At 51.3% G+C, this 24,996-nt stretch overlaps 3 protein-coding genes across 17 annotated transcripts in view; all 3 read right to left on the bottom strand.

Annotated features, from left to right (window-relative positions):
- Window positions 1–461: 461 nt before the first annotated feature.
- txnrd2.2 (thioredoxin reductase 2, tandem duplicate 2) lies at window positions 462–11,491 on the bottom strand. 2 transcript variants are annotated; one of them, XM_049001254.1, is made up of 17 exons: window positions 11,401–11,491; window positions 10,998–11,063; window positions 10,711–10,767; window positions 10,451–10,595; window positions 9,795–9,869; window positions 9,444–9,522; window positions 9,296–9,358; window positions 9,024–9,094; window positions 7,471–7,490; window positions 6,896–6,987; window positions 6,279–6,453; window positions 4,964–5,100; window positions 4,146–4,241; window positions 3,916–4,008; window positions 3,384–3,455; window positions 2,369–2,466; window positions 462–2,129 (listed from the first exon to the last, which is right to left on the bottom strand). In XM_049001254.1, the coding sequence occupies exons 1-17, from the start codon at window positions 11,474–11,476 to the stop codon at window positions 2,006–2,008; spliced, it is 1,539 nt and encodes a 512-aa protein (XP_048857211.1). In that variant the 5' UTR covers window positions 11,477–11,491; the 3' UTR covers window positions 462–2,005. The 2 variants fall into 2 exon arrangements, 1 of the variants encoding a protein (XP_048857211.1); XR_007387204.1 differs by lacking the exon at window positions 462–2,129 and adding an exon at window positions 3,725–3,812 and having other exon boundaries at window positions 2,444–2,466.
- An 862-nt stretch (window positions 11,492–12,353) lies between these two features.
- Window positions 12,354–15,458, bottom strand: LOC125721143 (urokinase plasminogen activator surface receptor-like). The gene is made up of 5 exons (XM_048997165.1): window positions 14,389–15,458; window positions 14,119–14,229; window positions 13,613–13,762; window positions 13,214–13,324; window positions 12,354–12,679 (listed from the first exon to the last, which is right to left on the bottom strand). The coding sequence occupies exons 1-5, from the start codon at window positions 14,435–14,437 to the stop codon at window positions 12,468–12,470; spliced, it is 633 nt and encodes a 210-aa protein (XP_048853122.1). The 5' UTR covers window positions 14,438–15,458; the 3' UTR covers window positions 12,354–12,467.
- Window positions 15,459–15,602: 144 nt separating this feature from the next.
- arvcfb (ARVCF delta catenin family member b) overlaps window positions 15,603–24,996 on the bottom strand; it is a 123,711-nt gene continuing 114,317 nt past the window's right edge. For all 14 annotated transcript variants that reach the window (XR_007385083.1, XM_048994103.1, XM_048994193.1 and 11 more), the window contains one exon: window positions 15,603–18,843. Coding sequence is in view for 2 of the 14 variants with exons in the window: in XM_048994157.1 (XP_048850114.1) it covers window positions 18,838–18,843 (6 nt within the window). In the remaining 12 variants the exon portion in view is untranslated. The remainder of the gene's footprint in view (window positions 18,844–24,996) is intronic.

Genomic DNA, 24,996 nt, shown 5'->3' with positions numbered 1-24,996 from the left:
CATTTCCAGATGTGCTTCTCAGAACCAGGTCACTGGAGACTCGTTGCCAGTCCTCTAGGGGAGGCGGGAGTAATGGGGACACTATCTGTGCCCATACCCTGCTGTGCAGAGATCCCGGGCTCATGCCGCATGAACAGGTCTGTATGGTCAGACTGGTGGGGGGGGAGTTTCCAGGTCTGCTGGTGAAGCTGGAGGCAGGCAAGGGGGAGGGGCAGGTTAGCCATGTCCTTAAGTAAACAAACCGGGGGAATTTCTCTCATTGTTGACGCGTCGGGCTGAGTGACAGGGGGGGGGGGGGGCGCGGAGTGTCGTGTCAGCGGAGATGGCAGGGAGGTCAGGGCGAATTGACCCTGTACCGCCATCCATGGCCAGGATGGAGAGGCACACACACACACACACACACACACACACACACACACACACACGTGCACTTTAACATGGAAAACACTGACACACAGGAGCACTATTAATCCTTGCTTTTATTTGTGCACATATTCACTATACAGAAAACATTAACAGCAACTCGGATGGTTACCAGGTGATTTCAAACTTGTCCATCCCATTCTGGGTTTTAGTACAAGTCATCATTAACTGGTTTCCATGGACACCGAGCCCTTACCCTTACAATGGCGACATAACCAGTGCTACTCATCTCACCACAGCACAGGAGTGACACAGGAGTGACACAAAAATATGGGACTACAAAGAGCCTTGCATACAGACTCGGGGATGTCCTGAAGCCTTCCCAAGGCTTATGGGAGCACCAGAGACCTGCAGCACAGGGTGTGAGAGTCATGCTGCTTCTATGCCATGGTGGGGTTGGGGGGGTGTCTAGGGTCCTCCATCAGCGCCCCGTCCCAGAATGGAGCTCGCAGGAATCTCGGCCAGGCCGGGCTGGGCCGGGCCCTCTCCAGGTACAAATAAACCGGGCAGCACACACCGCCAGCCTGGCCCGGGTCATTAATCAGTGCCGGCAGATTAGACTTCAAACTAAAATAAACCCATCGACGACTCTTAGTCGCCGCCCCCCCCGCTTTCCCATCATTCCCAGGCAGGCCTGAGAGATGCCCGCTTTGACGCATTTCAGAAATTTTAAGCGGGCCAGCTCAGACTGAAAGTAAATAAGCAAAAGCACGCAGGGGGGCGAGATGTTGGCTGGGTGCCACCACTCCGTCGCGGCATCTGGTACGTGATGAACGCGGCCTGAACCAGCAGCCCAACAGCAACAGTCAAGCTCAATTTTCCTGCAGGTTATTCATTAGGTGAAGCTGGTGCCATTTAACTCATTTTCATTTCGATCAATGCTTCAAAATCCAGAGTCATCAATAAGAACAGGAATCAAAAACTAAACAATAACATGGGCAAGGGCACCATCTAGTGTCCAGTTTAAGTATGATGGCCACTGCCTGCCAGAGTTATGCCCCGGAGCTAAACCTCACTGCACAATGGGGGACCGACCGCCATTATTGCAGTACCACTGCGCGTCAACCGGGGCGATGGCAGCAGCCGCTGGGCCCCCTGAGTCTGCCAGAGACTGACAGGCAGCCCCGCCCAGGACTGGTTTGGGTCCATGGGAAATAGGGGTGTTACCAGAAGAGCTGCCTTCCCATCCATCAGTGTCACAGACACCCACTGTGTCAGAAGCCAAGACGAATGAGCAGGAAGCAGAGCTGCAGGAACAACAACATTTGGCGAAGATGCTAGCAGAATGTTTCTTCCTGAACTTTTACCCGTAACAGCTGCTGGACGTCATTCCAGACGGTCTTTAATAACCTGTGTGTATCTGTACACTGCTGTATTCATAACAGGGCCAGACTCGGAGAGGCGGGGGGACCTCCAAACTGACTTTTTAGCCTGTACAAACTACAGGAAAACCACGTAGCCACGCCCACAGTGGACACACCCCTAACATGCTGGCATCCAGCGGAGAGACGGGGCTAAGCGACTTATCAGCCCGGGGCCGGGCACTGCTGCGAGCTCCAAGGATTAGGGGCGGGGCTTAACCTCAGCACCCTGTCACCGTAGCGTCCAGCCCTGAGCGCTTGCTGATGTGCAGCTTGGTCAGCTCCTCTGCGCAGGTAGGATGTATCCCTACTGTATTCATCAGGTGGGAGTAGGTGGCCCCACACCTAGGAGGGGAGGCAGTGAAATACAGTCATCACACTGGAATGCAGCACTGTTGTGCAGTGAAATAGACATCACACACTATCTACACATCAACACTATCAACACTATCTAGCACATTAAAGAATCTATGTGGTGTAATGCATTCATCACACAATGCTATGCAGCACTGTAAAGTGTCTATGCAGTCACTGCGCAGTGCTGAGTAGTCCATGCAGTGACTGATTCGGCGTAGCAGCCTCACCGAATCCCCAGTGTGAAGCCCTGCATCACCTCCCCGGCATTGGGCCCGGTGAAGTGCAGGCCCAGGATCCGCTGGTCTCCACCTCGCAAACACACGGCCTGCAGGATACAAGCAGGAGAGATCAGCACACTGAAACTAAAGGACAGGTTACAAACTTCAGCACCTACACTTCAGCACCTACAAAAAATGAAGCTTCATGAACCAATTGCTGTATTTCTTGACCCCAGCAAATAGGGCCTTAAGCAAACCAAGAGCACCATCTAGTGGGGTCGAAAAATACAGCAAATGGTTCATGAAGCCTCATTTTGTCCATCACTAATAAACTTTATGAAAAACAAGCCAAAGAGGATAACTGTACCACTCAGGAGCCTAGTGCATTATTCCAAATATTCTGCCAATGCGGAGAATCGCAAGAATTTACCAGAAAAGAAACTACCACGAAAACCCAAAAGCCAAGGGTGAAGGTATTTTGATTTGCAAACTGAAAATTGTTTTGTGCAAACTCTGTCAAATACAACTTGTATACAGACTAGTTTTGATTAGTTTGGCGCTGAATCATATAAAACTGAATCAAGGATGAGGCTTTAAAACATAGACAACTGACATTTACTCATTTTGTTGATTCCCCGGTATGGAGCTGGGAGGGAACAAAGCCAGGGACTGTCTGGGGGCCCCATAGACCGGGCTGGGAAACACTGACCTGGGCTACATATTACGGCTGATGGTTCTGCTGCTTATTTCCATTTACAGGGTCAGAGGGGCACAATCATGATAGTTTGTTAACTTGCAGTCACAATAAAGATTGTGCATTTACTAGTCTATTCTGTTTTGCGTTTATTGTAGTCTTATGTTGCCATGTGAATAACTGAATGACCGTTGGATAACACTGTCAGTTGTTCGAATATTGAAAACAGTCTGCATACACATCCTTAACAAAAACCCAGAACAGCCTGACCCGTTTGGCACATCATGCAAATACAGCAATTGGTTCCTCCAGTTGCCGGCCGATTCTGACCTTGATGTAGCACTGGCTAGAATCTCGCTGAGCCGCGGCAAACTCCAAGGGCTTGTAGAAGGCATGGTACACCTGTCAGGGCAGGAGAGCGAAGAGCAACCATGACTATTAAGGTAAAAAAAAAGGTGATGGGATAACACAACCCTTCAAAGAGCGCCACCCTGTGGTCATGCATTTAACAGCTCTATTTAAGTGAACGACACTCGCAGCTGCATGAACACTGAGCCACAGGTGGGCGCCACCACCGAGGTCAATTGGCAGCACCTCCGCCGGGGGGGGCTTTTGATCGCACGCGGTCTGTCAGCACCCACTGGGAGCTTCCGTCAGGCCCCCCTACTCACCCCCCGCGCCGGGATGTCAGGCCGGGAGTGAGTCATCGCAGCTGCCTGCTCCGCACAGGTGGTGTGGAAGGCGTGTGTGCCGGCTGGCCTGTTGTCACGGCGACGGGGGAAATATGCACGGTGTACTGACTTTGCGTGACTTGGCTGGTCAGGTGTGGCAGACGTGCTGGGGGGGGGGGGGGGGATCTCACCTCAATGCCATCCTCCCTGTACAGTCTCCTTGCCTCTGCCTCGGACAGACCCACACAGCTGTACTCCAAGGGGGTGAAGACCGTGGTGGGAACCTGAGGGTATGGATCAATTGAGAAAAGGACACCAATTAATCCCTACCCTCCCCCCCAGGCGGCCTTGAACACCCCTCCACAACATACTGTCCAGGTGAGAGACAGAGTCAGACAGGGAGGATGTACTGGAGTCTTACGTTGTCGTAGTCCATGATTTCCGTGGAGACTCCAGCCAGCCTGCGGGCCAGTAGCTTTCCGGCCCGGATGGAGGGGGGGGTCAGCTCGGGGCGGCCCTGCAGCGACAGCATGCTCACTGGTCAGGAAAAGGAGCGTGGTCACATGGACTGGGTGACAACCGTGCTTTTTGCCTGGGTCACACCCCGCCAGGCCCGAAACGCTTCCCAACCACCCAAGAAGACATCTTTCAAAGCGGGGGTGTGTGCACGCGCTGGCTTAGCTTCCAGGTGTTGATCGACCCCCCACCCCTCCCCCACCCAGTGTGAGAGAATCGCTCAGCCCGCGCACACAAACAGGCGTTTGCGGTTATTTTTAAGAGATCGTCCCGAGCCAAGCCAGGCATCTGTTAACATTAAACAAACTGGCCGTGCCCCGCCCTCCGCTTTAAAGCTGGCCTTTGATTTGCCGACGTGTCAGTGATTGGCAGTCTGCGATCCACGGAGCTGGCCAGGGTTCAAGGACATCAAGGCAGCCTGACGCTGAGCCTCCCACAGGGCAGGCGTTTGCCATCGCACCCCGGGGCGCCTTCAGAGAGACAGCGTGCCCCCGACACACTGCCACGGTGCAAAGCGTGTCCTACGCAGCACACCTGCACTGGGGTTTTGGGTTACGCGTCCATCAAGCTGACGTCTCCGTTTTAAACGGCCAGGTTGCTTTTTTGGGGGGAGTTGTTGGTTCCATCCCAGCAGGCCCTACAGTTGTACCTTTGAGCCTGAACGGAAACCTGCCACACTGAAAGTGTTCGGGTCAGGGACTGTGCTGCACCCCGGCCCCTGACCTTGGCCACGTCCCCCAGGGCAAACACGTGCGGGACGGAAGTCTCCTCACTGGCGGAGACGACGATTTTTCCTGTGTCTTCGTCGAGTTTCACTCCAGCAGCATCCAGGTTGAGAGCTCTGGTCACGGGGGCTCTCCCTAACAATATAAAAAGAACAACATCTGATTTAACGTGTCACGAGTCTGTATACAGGCCCCCCCCATAGTGGAGCTAATATTTCCTGTCATGTGGTTAACTGCAGAGGAAACCATCCGTACAGCCTTGGGGGGTAAATATGGTGTCACCTTCCACCAGCTGTCACTTCCTGTCTGTCACTTCCTCATGGATATTACACATGCCCCCCCCACCCACACCCCCACCAAAAAAACAAAACAGTCATCACTGTCCCATCTACTCTACACTCTCCCCTTTGGGACTCATACACAGCAAAACAATCAAGTGGCAAAAAATAATAATGTTTTAACGTTTTAGACCACCTACACCCCCCCGCCCCCCAAAACCCGTCACGGAGGACCCATTTCCTCTAACTGCACAATGGGTGGGGTTGTAGAAGTCAGCTTGCTGCTTCAGTGACAGTGAGAGAACACAACATGGGGGGAAAAAAATCCCAATTATGGCAAACGACCCCAACTGCAAAGGCACTGCGACGCCACCTGGTGGCAGGAGGTATGAAGCTGGCCATCAGACTGTTCTGAAATCCCACCCCCCTCAATGGGGACCCATCCTACAGAGCCCCGCTGTTCGGCCCTCTTATTAGGTGGAGGGGACATGATGCAGCCAGCAGGCTCAGGGGCTCCATGTCCAGCCATGGAGAAAGGTGGTGGTGCACTGGGGACTCCTCAGACAGGAAAGAGAGTGAGGGGGCAGAGGCTATGGGAGCTGAACAGGTGAGATGAGGGGTGAGGGGGAGCTGGGAAACAGACACCCCTCTGGGGGGAGGCAGGAAGCTGGGGGACAGAGAAGAAAGGAGGCAACATGGTGACCCCCCCACACTGCCAGACATCCTGAACATGGATCACAGCCAGGAGGGGGTTAAATCTCCCTAAGACAGTTCTATCCCCATCCTCCGGGGGTCTGCTGATGGTGCAGCCTGATAACCAGTAAGATTACCAGACACACCAGAATTAACTAGCTAGCTACCTAGGTAACTAAGGAATACACACATACACATAACGGGCTAAAAGAGCCCACAGAGCAAAAGCGAAGGCCTTGGCGGTGTGCACAATTTTACACAAGGCTTAACAGCGCCACCTAGCGAAACTGCCCAATTGCAGTGATGCTCACAAGCGCAAACCTCCTCCGCTCCATTACTCACCCACAGCCCAGAGCACCGTGTCAAAGGTGTCCTGCTCCTCACGGTCAGAGCTGGTCTCCACCCATGTCACCTGCAGGGACCCGGATAGCAGCTTCTCCACCTTCCTGGGGACACGCCTCCAGAGGAACTTGGTCCCGTGAGAGTCCATGTGCTCCGTCACCAGGCCTGCCATTTGCTGCATGGACAGAGTCACGACACTCAGTGCTGTCTCTGCTCCACGCAGTGTCCCCGACATCTGCCGGTGTTGTGCAGTCACGAACCCCCTTTCACAGTATTATCAATGATTAATTCCAGCCAGCACTGTCTTCCTGTTCCCACCGCTTGGGGCCTGTTGCCTTAGCCGTCCAGTGTCTGCCTGACTCAAAAGAGAAATGTGACTCTCAAACCAAAGCAACCAGCAGTATCCCACATGGTGTATTTTCACCACAGGCTGGCTAACAGCTACAGGGCAGTGGTGCTAATGGAGATGGAACACCAGATCTTATGCATCACTGAGATTCTGAGATGCACTTCAGCCAGCTAGATGGTGACCGACAACTGAACATTTCAGTGTAGTGACTCTCGAAACACCTGAACGCCCACCCAGCGTCAGCCTGACCCTGGCACCCTGTCCATACCTGGTCGAAGTCGCGTAGTGCCACGCTGCGGACCATGACTGTGACGTCCAGCCCGATGCCCGTCAGGAATCCAGCACACTCCAGGCCCACATCTGATTTAGTGTGTTCAGGAAAGTGGCACGACACGCCAAAATGACACCTGACCAGACCATAAGGTCCGGTCTCACTGGCTGAGTGGGGGGAGATTCTGTATCCACAATAACATTTGCACCCCCCAATACGTACTGGGACCTTCAGTATAGGAGTCAACTTACTGAGAATTGACAGTGAACACTAGTGATGGCCAAATGACATTTAATTAACCATTTACTGTATTTTTGACCCCACTGCTCCAAAAAGGGATCAAAGCAAACCAAGAGCACCATCTAGTGGGGTTAAAAAATACAGCAAATCTGTCGTGAAGCTTCGTTCGGCCATCACTAGTAAATACTGTCAGAGTTACTACTGACAGCTTTAAATGCAGCATTCAGAGTAACCAGAGGAAAATGGCCCAAAACCCCCCACCCCAGGTGAGTGCATGCTGGCTGGGTGATGCAACCTGAAGACCCCATGATGCGGCTCAGGAGGGAGGATACAGCTTGCACCGACGACAAGCCTGGAAGACACAGGAGGACAGAGCATGAGGACAGGCAAAGGCAATGGGCTAAGCTTCCCGCATCTGTCCGTAACCAAGGGCGATGGGCAAGCCTCCCGCATCTGTCTGTAACCAAGGGCGACGGGCTATGCTTCCCGCATCTGTCTGTAACCAAGGGCGACGGGCTATGCTTCCCGCATCTGTCTGTAACCAAGGGCGACGGGCTAAGCTTCCCGCATCTGTCCGTAACCAAAGGGACGGGCAAGCCTCCCGCATCTGTCCGTAACCAAGGGCGACGGGCTAAGCTTCCCACATCTGTCCGTAACCAAGGGCGACGGGCTAAGCTTCCCGCATCGGCCCGTAACCAAGGGCGACGGGCTAAGATTCCCGCATCTGTCCGTAACCAAGGGCGACGGGCAAGCCTCCCGCATCTGTCCGTAACCAAGGGCGACGGACTAAGCTTCCCACATCTGTCCGTAACCAAGGGCGACGGGCAAGCCTCCCGCATCTGTCCGTAACCAAGGGCGACGGGCTAAGCTTCCCGCATCTGTCTGTAACCAAGGGCGACGGGCTAAGCTTCCCGCATCTGTCTGTAACCAAGGGCGACAGGCTAAGCTTCCCACATCTGTCCGTAACCAAGGGCGACGGGCAAGCCTCCCGCATCTGTCCGTAACCAAGGGCGACAGGCTAAGCTTCCCGCATCTGTCTGTAACCAAGGGCGACGGGCTAAGCTTCCCGCGTCTGTCTGTAACCAAGGGCGACGGGCTATGCTTCCCGCATCTGTCTGTAACCAAGGGCGACGGGCTATGCTTCCCGCATCTGTCCGTAACCAAGGGCGACGGGCAAGCCTCCCGCATCTGTCTGTAACCAAGGGTGACGGGCTAAGCTTCCCGCATCTGTCCGTAACCAAGGGCGACGGGCAAGCTTCCCGCATCTGTCCGTAACCAAGGGCGACGGGCTAAGCTTCCCGCATCTGTCCGTAACCAAGGGCGACGGGCTAAGCTTCCCACATCTGTCCGTAACCAAGGGCGACGGGCTAAGCTTCCCACATCTGTCCGTAACCAAGGGCGACGGGCTAAGCTTCCCGCATCGGCCCGTACCCAAGGGCGATGGGCTAAGCTTCCCGCATCGGTCCGTAACCAAGGGCGACAGGCTAAGCTTTCCACATCCATCCGTAACCAGAAGTGAAACCTTCAGACTGAATCTCAGGCAGTAAATATGGCATGAGAGGGTCAGAGGGTGGGTGACTAAGAAAGACTTTTGCTAAAAGGAGGTTTAAAGCAGCACTGCCGGCAGAGAGGGAGTACCAATACAAAATGGTATCTTTGTGATTCTGACTCCCACACAACACACTGTGCTCCACCTCCAGTTTGGATAAGCAGACTATTCACTTGAAGTGACGCTGACAAGAGACTAAAAGCCTTTAGATCTAATCACACAGGAAGCACACTGCAGTGAGCCGGTGTGTCAGGATGAAAGGCTGACAAATAACTGAGGCACGACACCCAAAGACAGACTCCTGTACCCAAAGTGCAGGAGACGCCCCTCACTCACGTTTTTCCCGGGGACTCCTTCATCCAGAAGATGTCATCACTGGAAATGCCATGTTCCACTGCGCCTGGGACCTGAGGATGTTGACAAAAAAAAATGAGGGGGGGTAGGGATTCTAATAGTCCAACCTGGGAGTAGACCACGCCAAAACACTGCCTTTAGGTCCTGAGATCAGAAGATGTGGGAAGGGGGGGGGGGTGGTGAGGGTCCACAGACCACTGAATTTCTGAGAAGAACACAAACAGGTACTGAGCGACAGCTCGGGTCAGACTCACATGCACGGGGTATTTTGGCCGGCTTCCAGTGGCAATCACAACGTCCTGGGCACTCAGGACCGTCTGGGAACACAGCAACCAAGAGGCTTAAAGCCCCATGGGGGCAGGGTTACCCCCTTACCCGTCATGGTGGGCGGCATTCGTTTACCTCCTTCCCAGATTTGTTTGTTCCGATAACAGTATGCCCGTCTGCCAGCTGGCCTTTCAGGTTAAAATACTTCACCTTCCTGTCAAAAATCAAGTGGGGAAACATGGTTGTGAGGGAACCCCAGCCCTCTGGGATGCTTTAAAGGACCCCTCACCCCAAGGGGAGCGGACTACTCGGGGGCTGGGGGGCCACACAAGGATACCATGACTACTATTTGCCACGGATCTGCACATACTCAAAGGACTACAAGCATCAGAGGAATCAATGCTCCAGGAATTTGAGGAGGTCAATGTTGAAAGCAATAGACCACATTTCCCAGCATACTGTGCTGTGTCAGGCCACAAGACTCACCTGTCCTGCAGCTGAACCCTGTGACCCCAGTTGAGAGACTTGACATAGTTCTGCACGGCCAAGCTCATGGTGGCCCTGAGCATGTGGGAAACCACAATCAGAAACACACATCCTTCCAGCATAGCCGGGAAAAAGGGATTTGCTGGAGTTTTCTCCAAATACTTGCCTTGAGACCAGCTACACCCTATATGCACCCAAGATCTGAAGTAATTACAGTCCTTAACTGGAATCTACTTAATTACTCTATAGAAAGACTGTCAGTTTCAAAAGACACTGACAAATGTACATAAGCACACAAGCCCAGATAAAAGACCAGCCAATAAAAGTATGCCTTTTAATTAAATCAAAAATGGCCAGTTAAATTATCAAAATTCAACCAACTCATGCAATAATTTGACCGTCATAATCATATCCAACATTTTAGAGCAGAAGGCCTGCCTGACTCAAAATTAAAGGTTAATTTAATAACTAACACTAGAGGGCACCATAGAATCCGTTTCAAACCAAACCGATCTTCTATTCACATTTTTCAGATGGTCCGTGATTAAGGTTTAAGTTTCATTGTACTGCCATATAAAATATTAACAGTAGTGGATGATGATGAATTCCAAAAAGTAAACCAGGGCAGGAGAATACACCCCGCCCCCAGTACTTGCCAGCAATGAGAAGGCTGGTGGGGGACATTCCAGCCATACTTGGAGGCGTCCTTCAAAGCTACTCCCAACAGGGCAGACTGGTGCATGAGCTTTTTGGGGATGCAGCCTACGTTCACACAGGTCCCCCCCAGACCCCACTTCGTGCCTGAAACCAAACCCAGCCACCGGATTTACAACCAAATCAAACACAGATTATTTCAGTTGTGAAGATGGCTGTAATAACACTAACAAAATACAGACACCGGTGCGCACACTCTCACCTTTAGGCGACGGATCTACGTAGTCGAGGACGGCAACTTTCTTCCCATACTGAGCAGCTGGACGAGTGAAGATAAGACAGGGACGTCACCAACAGGCTGCGACAGCACGTTAGCGGCCGGATAGGAGGCTTTGGGTTTTCACAAGGTACCCAACGGCCACAATACCCGAATCAAACGGCGAACAGAGCTAGACCTAGTTTAAATCACTGTTTTGGACCTATGCAAGGATAATAACGACCGGGTCATCTAACAGAAAAACAATCATCACCTGTCAAAATAAGGCATACCTTCTTTGGCACAGGCGAGTCCCCCGGATCCTCCGCCAATAACCACAATATCATACTCATATTTACCTGCAAAAAGGCACGTGTGTCACTTGGCATATAAAAGAAAATAAACAAAGCGTTCAGTAAATTAATCCAATATTTGAGATGTATAAATATAGCGGAGTTACATAAAATATTACAATATTCATATATAAAAAATAAGCCTATATTTTTCTTCCGTGTCGCATATGCACTGCGGGAAAAATATTAACTGTCCGTAATGAATAGTTAGTTACGGTGAATTCAGATTAAAACAACTCTTATCTTAACACGTCTGTAAAATAGATCTTATTTGAATCTTTAACTGGCTCTATATTATAAAACTCCGTATATTGAAATATTGATTTGTCACTCACGGACATACCTGAAAACCCTCTTACTAAACTGTGGCAAAATATTATTCGTTTAAACCGGCGTGCGCCTTTACAGAAGGCGGCCATGTTGTTATTACCAAAGGACCGTATCCGTAATTTAGGTGTCCAACACTCTGCCGGCTTTAATATTCTTGTTTATTTAGGAATGCAATATTATGCCTGATTTTTGCAGCTTTCAAGAAAAGAAAAGGCTGCAGTGGTCCAATGAAAAAGGTCAAAATATAATTTCACCTCCGTTTCAGTTTCAATCCTCTGAGAAAAGGTTCGAGGTCAGTAAAACCAAAGCCAAATTAATCCGTCTGTTTCTTCAGTATTCGGTGTTATTCGCAATGTGCTTCGCGCTTTATGTTTCACTTCCCTGCAGTTACCCTGACAGACAGTAAAATCGCAACACAGCTACTGTCTCTATTCATTCCTGGCACATATTCTATTGATTCATTTATTTATTGATATCCTCACTTTGTGTTTTTATGTGTACCTCAATGCAGGTATGCAAGTTCCATGTTAGTGTCACACCATCACCAGGAGCAGAACAACTCTTGTATATTCCTGTAATTGCTCTAGGCAAATGAACGTGATTCTGATTCTGAAAGTAATCAGGCCTCCCCACATTTCTCAAACATTGTTTCTTAGATACTAGGTTGATTTCTGGGGGACTTGGTGGCCCAGTATCACTGTTGCCTCACACCTCTACTGTTGGGTTTGAGACACATCCCTACTCTGTGTTTGCATGCTGTCACCCTTGATACTCCCCACAGGCCATAGATGTGGCCTCATAGGTGTTTCTCACATAACCATAATGTATATTTGTGTGAGCATGTGCGCTGTGATACCCTCTGTGAGCGTGACCATAATAAGCAGGTCAAAGATGGATGAATTCATTCTTTTTGCGGCATCAGTCATCATGCCTAAATTACCCCATAGTGACAAACTGAAAACATGATTTTTGGATTAAAAAAACAACTTTATTACACATCAAAGAATGCAAATCCTCATATAAGTAAATGAGAGACAGGAGGACTGGTAGGGAGTGACAGTAGAGGGGTTCAGTTCTGATTCAGCGGAGGAGGGCAATGGAGGCCAGCAACGCCAGCAGGGTGGGGGGGGCGTGCCGCTCGGTGCGTCGGGCACTATTGCACAGCTCACCATGGCAACATTTCACCCTGGCACCGAGCAATGAGCTCAGCTGAACGGTGTCCTCATCAACTGGGCAGAGGTTTTCAGATACGCATCCCCTATAATTCTCCCTTTTTGTCAAATTAATCCAAACTTACAGCAAAAGAGAAATAAGAATTTTCATTAGAAACAGGAATTTAATTTGCCCTAGGGCTAATGAAAAATGAAATGTAGTACATGAAAATCTAACAGAGGCCTGACTAGAGTGTAGATTAACTTTGGAGAAAATGCTGGAGAAAAGTGATATTCCTGATACCTTCTAGTTCCTGTGAAATTGTGTTCAATATGGTTGGTAACCTATATCAAGATGCTTCCAGAATATGGTGCAATATACATCGGAACCCAAACAGTACTGTATGTCAAAGATGTGATAATGTTACATGTTATATATACTGTTGAAATCAATTACTTTTATGTGGCTTAGCTAAGGATACCAAGCCTTTGCTAAGGGTGTGCAAATGGATAAATGCTTCACTGAAACTAGTTTTACTGGTTAATTTGAAGCTCATCTACTGTGATTTCTGCACTCCATATTTTTAAATAGCATAATTGATGGTGCAAGATTGTCTTTTAGAAAAACGGGGCAAACATGAAGCGTCACCTGAATATTTTCCCACGCATTCTTACCTGTAGCAGTAAAGCAAATATTTTCATTTCTCCAACAGTCAATGATATGTGTGCAGTTATTCTTTTCGCAGCTGAAACACTTCTTTCCATTCTGGGACATGTCAGTGGGTACTGTAATAAGTCAAAGTATTTACAATGATTATAAAACACTGAAATCTAATGAAGCAAAGAGCACCAAAGAGGAGTGTGTGTGTGATCTGCCCTCATCTCTTCCTCTTCTCCAGTGACTTTCCTGCTTCATACTTCTGAGAGGTCCGATGTTCTCTCCCTGTGTCACTTGGTTCTGTCTGCTATCCCCACCCTGGGAGCATGACCTACGTTGTCCTATCAGGACATACCCTGAACACCCTGACCTAGTCGTAGATGGTGGTTGTGGGAAGTGTAGTCCCTCATAATTACCATTGAGCATTCCGTCATTGCAGAGGTCACTGTCGCAGCACTCGGTGTGGTACAGAACCCTTTCAGAACCGAAGCTCACAGAACCAGAGGAACACTGTTCAGGTTCCACACAGCCCTTTGTGTGTGTGACTCTCTGAACCGTACCTCCTCCTGGAAAGAAGAGAGTGCAGGGGATGCATATGAAACCACCTCTTTCTATGTTGCCTTGAGTGAGTTGGGCTGCACATCTGTTACAGTGCTGCCCTGTAAGTTGGGACACCAGAGGCAGCCAGGAAAAATCCAGCTACATGCAGGTTCTGCCCTCCAGGTACCATTCAGTGCAGTTCACTTGTGAACAGAAGTGAAAGCAGTTTTCAAGGTCCTGCAAGGAACTATGGGTAACTAGAAATTTCAGTTCACATAGTAAAAACATGGTGGGAAATATCAGTACCATTTATATATTAATTAAAGCCATTTACATAGTTTTCACTTGATACCTCACAGCTACTTCTGTACTGCAGCCTTACCTTTAGCAAAAACGGCACTTCCACAGCGAGAGACTGTAGACAAGCACATTTTATATCCTTGGCATAATGTTTGGTTGTCACTGACACAATCATAGCACCTAAGTGGACAAGCTGAAAGACAATATATTACTGTTAGCAATACTCTTAATCATGAAATTGTATGAAGCATCCAGTGAAATTCAAAGAAACTTTCTCCTGCTGCTGTCATACTCCCGTTTTATTTTGTTAAAATAAACAATAACATAGGTCTTTGGTTATAAGGCACAGTACCTTTGGAGAAGAGCAGACAGGCCAGAGCCAGCCGAACGAGGCGTTCCATCGCATACGGTCCACTTTGGGAACGGTAGAAAGCGTGTTCCCCAGTTTCTGAGGCCGAATTTGTCTTAGGGGAGCTGGAGATGTTACACTCCTCCAACTTCAGTGAATAATTGTTGCAGCAGGACTCATGCTGGTTTTTCTTTCACTTGATACTTTCCTGTAAAAATCAGTGAAATGTTGCTTGTTTACACTCCCTTAAGCCGCGATGATGCCTCTGAAGGTCTTTGGGGATCCTCTAGTTTAGGACACGCTCTTGGAGGCTGGAATTTAAGCACTGCGCAGATGAGATTCCTCCTGCAGTGATGCCATGCTGACGCAGGGGAAGCTTGTACCAAAAGACTGTCTTGCAGAAGGCAACATGAGACGCGCGGCCAGCCTGTATGTGCTGGGATCGGCTTGCATCTCTATGGATTATACATATTTATACATATTTGCAAACTTCTCAGTGAATCACACTTCATTTTTTGGTCAGAAACTGTAGCCTGACACCACATCAAGGGATCGGAGGACAGACGGATGGCAGCAGCAGCCTTTAAGCATCCAGTTATTCCACTCCCCCACCCCATAAATCGTTCCGTGTAATTTCACTCACGTGGCTTTGGTGATTTATCATTTAAAAGCTTTAAATAGCTTTTCCCTGTTTTCCTCTTCGATCAATTATTTTATTTGTCCCTGTTAAGGGCAAATGGCTGAAATAACATTTGCGAGGTGCCTTTTGCTGAGAAAACCCATTGGTCGGACTATTCAACATGAATCGGGGGAGTGAGACAGTGAAGGACGACTGTAGGAGGTGCAGCCGGTTGATAGAGCAGGATCGCGATGAGGGTTGGGGGGCGGCTGGGTGTATCTCACGCAGCTCTCCGGGGCAGCATTCCTCATCAGCACTCAGAAATGGGACAGTTGAATATTATGGCCACTACCCCTCAGCAGAGGTGGGTGGTTCAGGCCTAGAGAGTTGAAATCCAGACCAAGATTTTGTTTTGACCAACCACTTGAGTACAAAGAGTCACAGGCACAGAGTACTTAACTGGTCGGTTGAAACAAAATCTTAGTCTGGACCTTTACTCTCTGGAACTGAATTACCCGCCTTTGCCCCTCACTGTAAACTTTAAATTTAGTTTTCATTAATAAGTCTGGTTACATTAATAACAAATGACAATAGAGGGTTATTTTTTCCCCAGGCATGGTTTATTGGAAACACACCAAACTGATTCTCTACAAACCTTTTATTTCACCTTTTTATTTGACAAGCGTGTCACTTGCACCAGGATATTAGTGGATTTAGGATATATTCTCAGTGTCGCGTCGTCACCCTGCCAGAGCATTTCAACAATGAACTTTTATGAAATCAGTCCGGTTTCATGTCCTGTTTTTATGGTTTATAATACAAGGTTTTACAAGGCAGAACCCCACGAGTGGTCTATAATACACCAAGAACAGCGTGCGTGTGTGTGTGTGTGTGTATCGGGGAAGAGGGGTGTTACAGAAAAAGGGAGAAAGCGAGGGCTGGAGGAAGGGAGTGTGAATATGTGTGTGTGTGTGGGAACAGGGGAAGGTGAGTGAACGAGAGAAAAAAATCAATAACATGGAAGAAAAGCTATTTCTCTTAAAAAACTGATGGTTACTGTTACAGTCTTACCATGGAAAATCTTAAGGCACATGATAGTTCAAACACGTCTCGCATTCAGCAGTGGTTGCTTCCCCTCTACCTTTTCATCGGTATCTGCGGGCAAATCATTTGCGCCGACCCGCTGTCGGAGTGGTGATCTTGCTTAGTGTCGTGTGGGGAATCCCCCCCCCCGGCGGTGCTGGGACCCCCACGCTAATTTCCCGTGTATGTTTACACAGGCACAGATACACAAAGCCAGGGCGTGTGGTCGTGTACCACGGTAAGGGACACATCCCCTCTAAATGAACACAAGACTGAGGATAGAAAAACAGGACAGTTTTCTTTTAATTGTCCAAATTAGGATTTTCCTTCCATTACGTGTATATTTATAAATACTGCAATGTTTTAGAAAGTGACACGATAAAGGAAATCACACTGTATAACAGGAGCATGCCAATCACCTGGAGAGGAGGTCTGATGGGTAGCAGGAACGTCGCTCCCATGCTTCCCTGCCTACCTTTCAGCTCATGAAAGGAGAATTAGTAGCTTTCAGACTGATACTATAACGGATGCTAGTATTGCCTTGAAGTTAGCAGTGAAAGTTTCCAAGTTCCCTCCCAACCAGCTGTGAAATTTACACCATGAAGAAAAAAAAAAAACTGACACACAGAACATAAACATCCACAATTTTTTCATGCTTGTTTTGAAGGACATGAAAAGATGTGTTAGAAAAATGGACTGAACTGCATCAGTGCCTGTATGGGCTTCACACAGCTGCGGTGAGTGAACGGGACCTGTGTCCGCGTCAGTCTCCCGCACCCCATTAATTCTCCGTGCCCGTGTTTGCTGATCCGTCCTCCCCCCAGCCATCCCTGATAGTGTTTGGCAACCAGCTCTGCAATAGAAAATGACCTTTTTTCGCTTCTAAAAAGTGGCAGATAAGTGTTTTGCTCTTGACAATACAAAAACGTAACCTGGTAATCAGCATTACTACTGGTTTTCACACTGTTAGGTTAGCGGTTATTACTTTGTACAAAAAAAAAAATACCAGCCAAACCCCAAATGCAGAGCCTAGGCTTCCAGTCCATCGCTTTGCTTGGCTACATGGCTAACGACAGATAAAGGTCAGTATTTGCTTATTATTTTAACCCTAATATACATTTAAAAAAACCAAGAAAAATATAAACTGCTTTGAAAGGAAAGAGCTCCCAGCAAAGATCTATTCCTCTCCACTTCTGTTACCCTAAATCGCCAACGGATTGCTCACCAGTTACCTTCCTGAAAACAGAGGGCAGTGAACCGGGTTGTCTGACCACGCTCAGTGCGTCCAGCGGATTCACCCGTCTCTAGCAGACCTAAAACACGAGGAAACCTTTCATTCCACATCTTCTGGAGATGCAGGAACAACATTTACATTCAAACGCCTCACCACGTCAGAGATCTACATTTAGAATACCCATAAACACCACCAGATCCTTCACCCAGCCTTCGGACAATCAAACGTCACCATATCCACCATCCAAACTTTGGACAACTTTAAACATCAGATCCTCCATACATCCTTAGAACACCCAGAAGCACCACCAGATCCTTCATCCACATTTAGGATGCCCTTAAGCACCACCAGATCCTCCATCCGACCTTTGGACACCCTTAAGCACCACCTGATCCTTCATCTACATTTGACACCCTGAAGCACCACCAGATCCTTCATCCACATTTATGACACCCTTAAGCACCACCTGATCCTCTATCCACATTTATGATACCCTGAAGCATCACCAGATCCTCCATCCACATTTATGACACCCTTAAGCACCAACTGATCCTCCATCTACATTTGACACCCTGAAGCACCACCAGATCCTCCATCCACATTTATGACACCCTTAAGCACCACCTGATCCTCCATCCACATTTATGATACCCTGAAGCATCACCAGATCCTTCATCCACATTTAGGATGCCCTAAAGCACCACCTGATCCTCCATCCACATTTATGACACCCTTATGCACCACCAGATCCTCCATCCGACCTTTGGACACCCTTACACTTCATCAAATACTCCATACACCCACTAGACAACCATAAACACCACCAGAATCTCTATTCACCCTCTGGACACCCGAAATACTACCAGACCAATTTGCCAAGTGTATCAGACCCTTGATTTTTACACAAGAAAGAGGCGTGTTTCAGCAACTAATGAGTAACCGTGTTCTGTGAGGCACGTTAATGAAGCCGTGCAGTGTGAGCGTTACTGCCGTGCCTCCCAGCCGCCCATCTGCTTTCCATCCACAGTCTCACTTAGACGTCTCTCACCTCACTCTGCAATCCTTCACGTCTCTAAACAAGCAGAAAAAGCCTTGGGAAAGGATTTTAATAAACCAAAAAGAAGCGATAAGCTGAGCTCAGTGCCCTCCAAAAAGGAAGAATGCTGAAATAAATGGACAGAGCAGTGCCTCAGCAGCAGTGCTCCTTCTTGGCGTTCCCGCTCCTCTCCCCATCTCACGTCACATGTCCGTTTCTCCCAGCATGCACCAAACCCCGGGCACGCTGAAGCCGTCGAGATCGCCCGGCGCTTCCAGAGGGATGCAGATGTGAAGAGAAGGAGAGGCTCTGTATTCCCGGCCTCTGTTTAAATAGCCACGTTATGCTGAGAAGTTGGAAACGTCGGCGGCAGGATGGCTGAGTCTTCGTGTGTGAACGTGTATAAAATCTGCTTCTCCGTGTGTGATGGCAGTGATATATGACATCCTCTTCTCGTTGACATGTTGCGCTGTTTTGATTTTAAGCCTAAAACAAAGGGGGGTGGGGGGAGCAGGCCAATGCAATTCATTAATTGCATACATACAACATGTTTATACATGTAAGCATGACAGTTTAATTGTCAAAAACGCTGCCACGTTGTCTTTGTACAAGCCGGCAAATTCCACTATTCTCACAAAGCATTGAAATATTGCAGAACCAGTGACAAATGAGTAGGAGGTGATTCAACAGAGGGGGTGGCAGGTGATAGGAGCTGGTGGTAGATGATAGGAGCTGGTGGCAGATGATAGGAGCTGGTGGCAGGTGACTAGAGTACCCAAGTTGGCAGAACTTTCCTGGTATGATGGAAAATTCTGCTGATCTGTATTTTATCACATTTTAAGAACTCTTTTCAACCACACCAGGAACCATACTTTTGGTACTTTGAGAAAGCACCAAAAGAACAGTACTAAAGGTGTTTGGTTTCCCACTGGCGTAAAAACTGGTACCGGCGCCAAATGACATCACAATGCAAGGCAGGTATTTTGCACTGAATTACTGTTGTAATTCATTATAGGGCTGGATGATATTAACATCAAAATCGCATTATCCACATGCAATTCCTATACTGCAAATCATGTATATTTAAATCAGACTTTTTCTTACTTTCAATTCTGCATGGATATTATTGTGCAGGGGGGGGTTAAAGTTTTTGTCAAATATTTTTACTCTGTCACAGGAAATTTTTTTTAGCTAGCTTTGCAATTTTAATTATTATTCCTTTTATAGATTAATATATGTTTAAAAATCAGTTTAAAGTTTAAATGCAGTCCTTCTGCATGAGTGCTGCATGCGCTCTCTGAGACAATCGCTTTGTTTATAGATGTTTTCTGAGTTCGTAACTCTTTTCAATGCGGCATTTGCGTTGTGTTTCAGCGGCAGGCTATTTGCATAACCAATCGACAAAGACAGCATTTCAAGTCCCACCCCAAAGTACCAAAGAAGTACCTCAGCTGGTTTGGCACTTTTGGTACTGGTACTCAACCGGAAGTCAATGGAAAAGCAAAAGTATCAAAAGTACCGTACTTGGTGCAGTGGAAAAGCACCCAAAGTATACAGTGTCCATGTGTAAGAACGATACTATGAACATCCAAAAGGGAGGTGGGGCAGCATTCAGCAACACAAAGGTTGGTAAGAGTGGCGAAGGGATGTAAGCCCTTTGCACAAGCAGACACCATTCCTCTGATGATTGTCTGTCTTTCAAATGCACACATGTAACAGGGCGCAGCACTAAGCATGGTGCCATCCATTCCCTGGGGGAACACTGAGGGGGGTGTGCTGACAGGCTGCTTGAAGGGGGGCACTATGGGGGTATACTGAGGAGTTCCTTGGAGGGGGTGCTCTGAGGAGGTATACTGTGGGGCTCCTTGGAGGGGGTGCTTTGAGGGGGTATATCGTGGGGCTCCTTGGAGGGGGTGCTCTGAGGGGGTATACTGTGGGGCTCCTTGGAGGGGATGCTCTGAGGGGGTATACTGAGGGGCTCCTTGGAGGGGGTGCTCTGAGGGGGTATACTGAGGGGCTCCTTGGAGGGGGTGCTCTGAGGGGGTATACTGAGGGGCTCCTTGGAGGGGATGCTCTGAGGGGGTATACTGAGGCTCTGTTTGGAGGAGGTGCTCTGAGGGGGTATACTGAGGCTCTGCTTGGAGGGGGGGTGCTCTGAGGGGGTATACTGTGGGGCTCCTTGGAGGGGATGCTCTGAGGGGGTATACTGAGGCTCTGTTTGGAGGAGGTGCTCTGAGGGGGTATACTGAGGTGCTGCTTGGAGGGGGTGCTCTGAGGGGGTATACTGAGGCTCTGTTTGGAGGAGGTGCTCTGAGGGGGTATACTGAGGTGCTGCTTGGAGGGGGTGCTCTGAGGGGGTATACTGAGGCTCTGTTTGGAGGAGGTGCTCTGAGGAGGTAGGCTGAGGCGCTGCTGCTTGGAGGGGGGTGCTCTGAGGGGGTATACTGAGGTGCTGCTTGGAGGGGGGTGCTCTGAGGAGGTATGCTGAGCGCTTCTTGGAGGGGGGTGCTCTGAGGGGGTATACTGAGGGGCTCCTTGGAGGGGGTGCTCTGAGGGGGTAGGCTGAGGTACTGCTGCTTGGAGGGGGGTGCTCTGAGGGGGTATACTGAGGGGCTCCTTGGAGGGGGTGCTCTGAGGGGGTATACTGAGGGGCTCCTTGGAGGGGGTGCTCTGAGGGGGTATACTGAGGGGCTCCTTGGAGGGGGTGCTCTGAGGGGGTATACTGAGGGGCTCCTTGGAGGGGGTGCTCTGAGGAGGTAGGCTGAGGCGCTGCTGCTTGGAGGGGGGTGCTCTGAGGGGGTATACTGAGGTGCTGCTTGGAGGGGGTGCTCTGAGGGGGTATACTGAGGCTCTGTTTGGAGGAGGTGCTCTGAGGGGGTATACTGAGGTGCTGCTTGGAGGGGGTGCTCTGAGGGGGTATACTGAGGCTCTGTTTGGAGGAGGTGCTCTGAGGAGGTAGGCTGAGGCGCTGCTGCTTGGAGGGGGGTGCTCTGAGGGGGTATACTGAGGTGCTGCTTGGAGGGGGGTGCTCTGAGGAGGTATGCTGAGCGCTTCTTGGAGGGGGGTGCTCTGAGGGGGTATACTGAGGGGCTCCTTGGAGGGGGTGCTCTGAGGGGGTAGGCTGAGGTACTGCTGCTTGGAGGGGGGTGCTCTGAGGGGGTATACCGAGCGCTTCTTGGAGGGGGGTGCTCTGAGGGGGTATACTGAGGGGCTCCTTGGAGGGGGTGCTCTGAGGGGGTATACTGAGGGGCTCCTTGGAGGGGGTGCTCTGAGGGGGTATACTGAGGGGCTCCTTGGAGGGGGTGCTCTGAGGGGGTATACTGAGGGGCTCCTTGGAGGGGGTGCTCTGAGGAGGTAGGCTGAGGCGCTGCTGCTTGGAGGGGGGTGCTCTGAGGGGGTATACTGAGGTGCTGCTTGGAGGGGGGTGCTCTGAGGGGGTATACTGAGGTGCTGCTTGGAGGGGGGTGCTCTGAGGGGGTATATTGAGGGGCTCCTTGGAGGGGGTGCTCTGAGGGGGTAGGCTGAGGCGCTGCTGCTTGGAGGGGGGTGCCCTGAGGGGGTATACTGAGGTGCTGCTTGGAGGGGGTGCTCTGAGGGGGTATACCGAGCGCTTCTTGGAGGGGGGTGCTCTGAGGACGTATGCTGAGGCGCTGCTGCTTGGAGGGGGGTGCTCTGAGGGAGTATACTGAGGTGCTGCTTGGAGGGGGGTGCTCTGAGGGGGTATACTGAGGTGCTGCTTGGAGGGGGGTGCTCTGAGGGGGTATACCGAGCGCTTCTTGGAGGGGGGTGCTCTGAGGGGGTATACTGAGGGGCTCCTTGGAGGGGGTGCTCTGAGGGGGTATACTGAGGGGCTCCTTGGAGGGGGTGCTCTGAGGGGGTATACTGAGGGGCTCCTTGGAGGGGGTGCTCTGAGGAGGTAGGCTGAGGCGCTGCTGCTTGGAGGGGGGTGCTCTGAGGGGGTATACTGAGGTGCTGCTTGGAGGGGGTGCTCTGAGGGGGTATACTGAGGCTCTGTTTGGAGGAGGTGCTCTGAGGGGGTATACTGAGGTGCTGCTTGGAGGGGGTGCTCTGAGGGGGTATACTGAGGCTCTGTTTGGAGGAGGTGCTCTGAGGAGGTAGGCTGAGGCGCTGCTGCTTGGAGGGGGTTGCTCTGAGGGGGTATACTGAGGTGCTGCTTGGAGGGGGGTGCTCTGAGGAGGTATGCTGAGCGCTTCTTGGAGGGGGGTGCTCTGAGGGGGTATACTGAGGGGCTCCTTGGAGGGGGTGCTCTGAGGGGGTAGGCTGAGGTACTGCTGCTTGGAGGGGGGTGCTCTGAGGGGGTATACCGAGCGCTTCTTGGAGGGGGGTGCTCTGAGGGGGTATACTGAGGGGCTCCTTGGAGGGGGTGCTCTGAGGGGGTATACTGAGGGGCTCCTTGGAGGGGGTGCTCTGAGGGGGTATACTGAGGGGCTCCTTGGAGGGGGTGCTCTGAGGAGGTAGGCTGAGGCGCTGCTGCTTGGAGGGGGGTGCTCTGAGGGGGTATACTGAGGTGCTGCTTGGAGGGGGGTGCTCTGAGGGGGTATACTGAGGTGCTGCTTGGAGGGGGGTGCTCTGAGGGGGTATACTGAGGTGCTGCTTGGAGGGGGGTGCTCTGAGGGGGTATACTGAGGTGCTGCTTGGAGGGGGGTGCTCTGAGGGGGTATATTGAGGGGCTCCTTGGAGGGGGTGCTCTGAGGGGGTAGGCTGAGGCGCTGCTGCTTGGAGGGGGGTGCCCTGAGGGGGTATACTGAGGTGCTGCTTGGAGGGGGTGCTCTGAGGGGGTATACCGAGCGCTTCTTGGAGGGGGGTGCTCTGAGGACGTATGCTGAGGCGCTGCTGCTTGGAGGGGGGTGCTCTGAGGGAGTATACTGAGGTGCTGCTTGGAGGGGGGTGCTCTGAGGGGGTATACTGAGGTGCTGCTTGGAGGGGGGTGCTCTGAGGGGGTATACCGAGCGCTTCTTGGAGGGGGGTGCTCTGAGGGGGTATACTGAGGGGCTCCTTGGAGGGGGTGCTCTGAGGGGGTATACTGAGGGGCTCCTTGGAGGGGGTGCTCTGAGGGGGTATACTGAGGGGCTCCTTGGAGGGGGTGCTCTGAGGAGGTAGGCTGAGGCGCTGCTGCTTGGAGGGGGGTGCTCTGAGGGGGTATACTGAGGTGCTGCTTGGAGGGGGTGCTCTGAGGGGGTATACTGAGGCTCTGTTTGGAGGAGGTGCTCTGAGGGGGTATACTGAGGTGCTGCTTGGAGGGGGTGCTCTGAGGGGGTATACTGAGGCTCTGTTTGGAGGAGGTGCTCTGAGGAGGTAGGCTGAGGCGCTGCTGCTTGGAGGGGGGTGCTCTGAGGGGGTATACTGAGGTGCTGCTTGGAGGGGGGTGCTCTGAGGAGGTATGCTGAGCGCTTCTTGGAGGGGGGTGCTCTGAGGGGGTATACTGAGGGGCTCCTTGGAGGGGGTGCTCTGAGGGGGTAGGCTGAGGTACTGCTGCTTGGAGGGGGGTGCTCTGAGGGGGTATACCGAGCGCTTCTTGGAGGGGGGTGCTCTGAGGGGGTATACTGAGGGGCTCCTTGGAGGGGGTGCTCTGAGGGGGTATACTGAGGGGCTCCTTGGAGGGGGTGCTCTGAGGGGGTATACTGAGGGGCTCCTTGGAGGGGGTGCTCTGAGGGGGTATACTGAGGGGCTCCTTGGAGGGGGTGCTCTGAGGAGGTAGGCTGAGGCGCTGCTGCTTGGAGGGGGGTGCTCTGAGGGGGTATACTGAGGTGCTGCTTGGAGGGGGGTGCTCTGAGGGGGTATACTGAGGTGCTGCTTGGAGGGGGGTGCTCTGAGGGGGTGTATTGAGGGGCTCCTTGGAGGGGGTGCTCTGAGGGGGTAGGCTGAGGCGCTGCTGCTTGGAGGGGGGTGCCCTGAGGGGGTATACTGAGGTGCTGCTTGGAGGGGGTGCTCTGAGGGGGTATACCGAGTGCTTCTTGGAGGGGGGTGCTCTGAGGACGTATGCTGAGGCGCTGCTGCTTGGAGGGGGGTGCTCTGAGGGGGTATACTGAGGTGCTGCTTGGAGGGGGGTGCTCTGAGGGGGTATACTGAGGTGCTGCTTGGAGGGGGGTGCTCTGAGGGGGTATACTGAGGTGCTGCTTGGAGGGGGGTGCTCTGAGGGGGTATACTGAGGGGCTCCTTGGAGGGGGTGCTCTGAGGAGGTAGGCTGAGGCGCTGCTGCTTGGAGGGGGGTGCTCTGAGGGGGTATACTGAGGTGCTGCTTGGAGGGGGGTGCTCTGAGGGGGTATATTGAGGGGCTCCTTGGAGGGGGTGCTCTGAGGGGGTAGGCTGAGGCGCTGCTGCTTGGAGGGGGGTGCCCTGAGGGGGTATACTGAGGTGCTGCTTGGAGGGGGTGCTCTGAGGGGGTATACCGAGTGCTTCTTGGAGGGGGGTGCTCTGAGGACGTATGCTGAGGCGCTGCTGCTTGGAGGGGGGTGCTCTGAGGGAGTATACTGAGGTGCTGCTTGGAGGGGGGTGCTCTGAGGGGGTATACTGAGGTGCTGCTTGGAGGGGGTGCCCTGAGGGGGTATACTGAGGCGCTGCTTGGAGGGGGTGTTCTGAGGGGGTATGCTGAGGGGCTTCTTGGAGGGGGTGCTCTGA

The sequence above is a fragment of the Brienomyrus brachyistius genome, chromosome 2, assembly GCF_023856365.1.
Source record: "Brienomyrus brachyistius isolate T26 chromosome 2, BBRACH_0.4, whole genome shotgun sequence".
Classification (NCBI taxonomy): domain Eukaryota; kingdom Metazoa; phylum Chordata; class Actinopteri; order Osteoglossiformes; family Mormyridae; genus Brienomyrus; species Brienomyrus brachyistius.
Note: the sequence above shows the minus strand (reverse complement) of the source record. Positions and strands in the feature narration are given on the sequence as shown.

Bases quoted from the DNA above. Each gene is read 5' to 3' on its own strand.
- LOC125721143 (XM_048997165.1), bottom strand. From the start codon at position 14,437: ATGGAACGCCTCGTTCGGCTGGCTCTGGCCTGTCTGCTCTTCTCCAAA. The intron at 13,763-14,118 runs GTAAGGCTGCAG...TCTTCTTTCCAG, and splicing joins AAGTGCCGTTTTTGCTAAAG to GAGGAGGTACGGTTCAGAGA. The intron at 13,325-13,612 runs GTAATTATGAGG...GACTTATTACAG, and splicing joins CAATGACGGAATGCTCAATG to TACCCACTGACATGTCCCAG.
- txnrd2.2 (XM_049001254.1), bottom strand. From the start codon at position 11,476: ATGGCCGCCTTCTGTAAAGGCGCACGCCGGTTTAAACGAATAATATTT. The intron at 9,870-10,450 runs GCAAGTACTGGG...CCACATGCTCAG, and splicing joins CACCAGCCTTCTCATTGCTG to GGCCACCATGAGCTTGGCCG. The intron at 5,101-6,278 runs GTGAGTAATGGA...TTATATTGTTAG, and splicing joins CACGGTGCTCTGGGCTGTGG to GGAGAGCCCCCGTGACCAGA.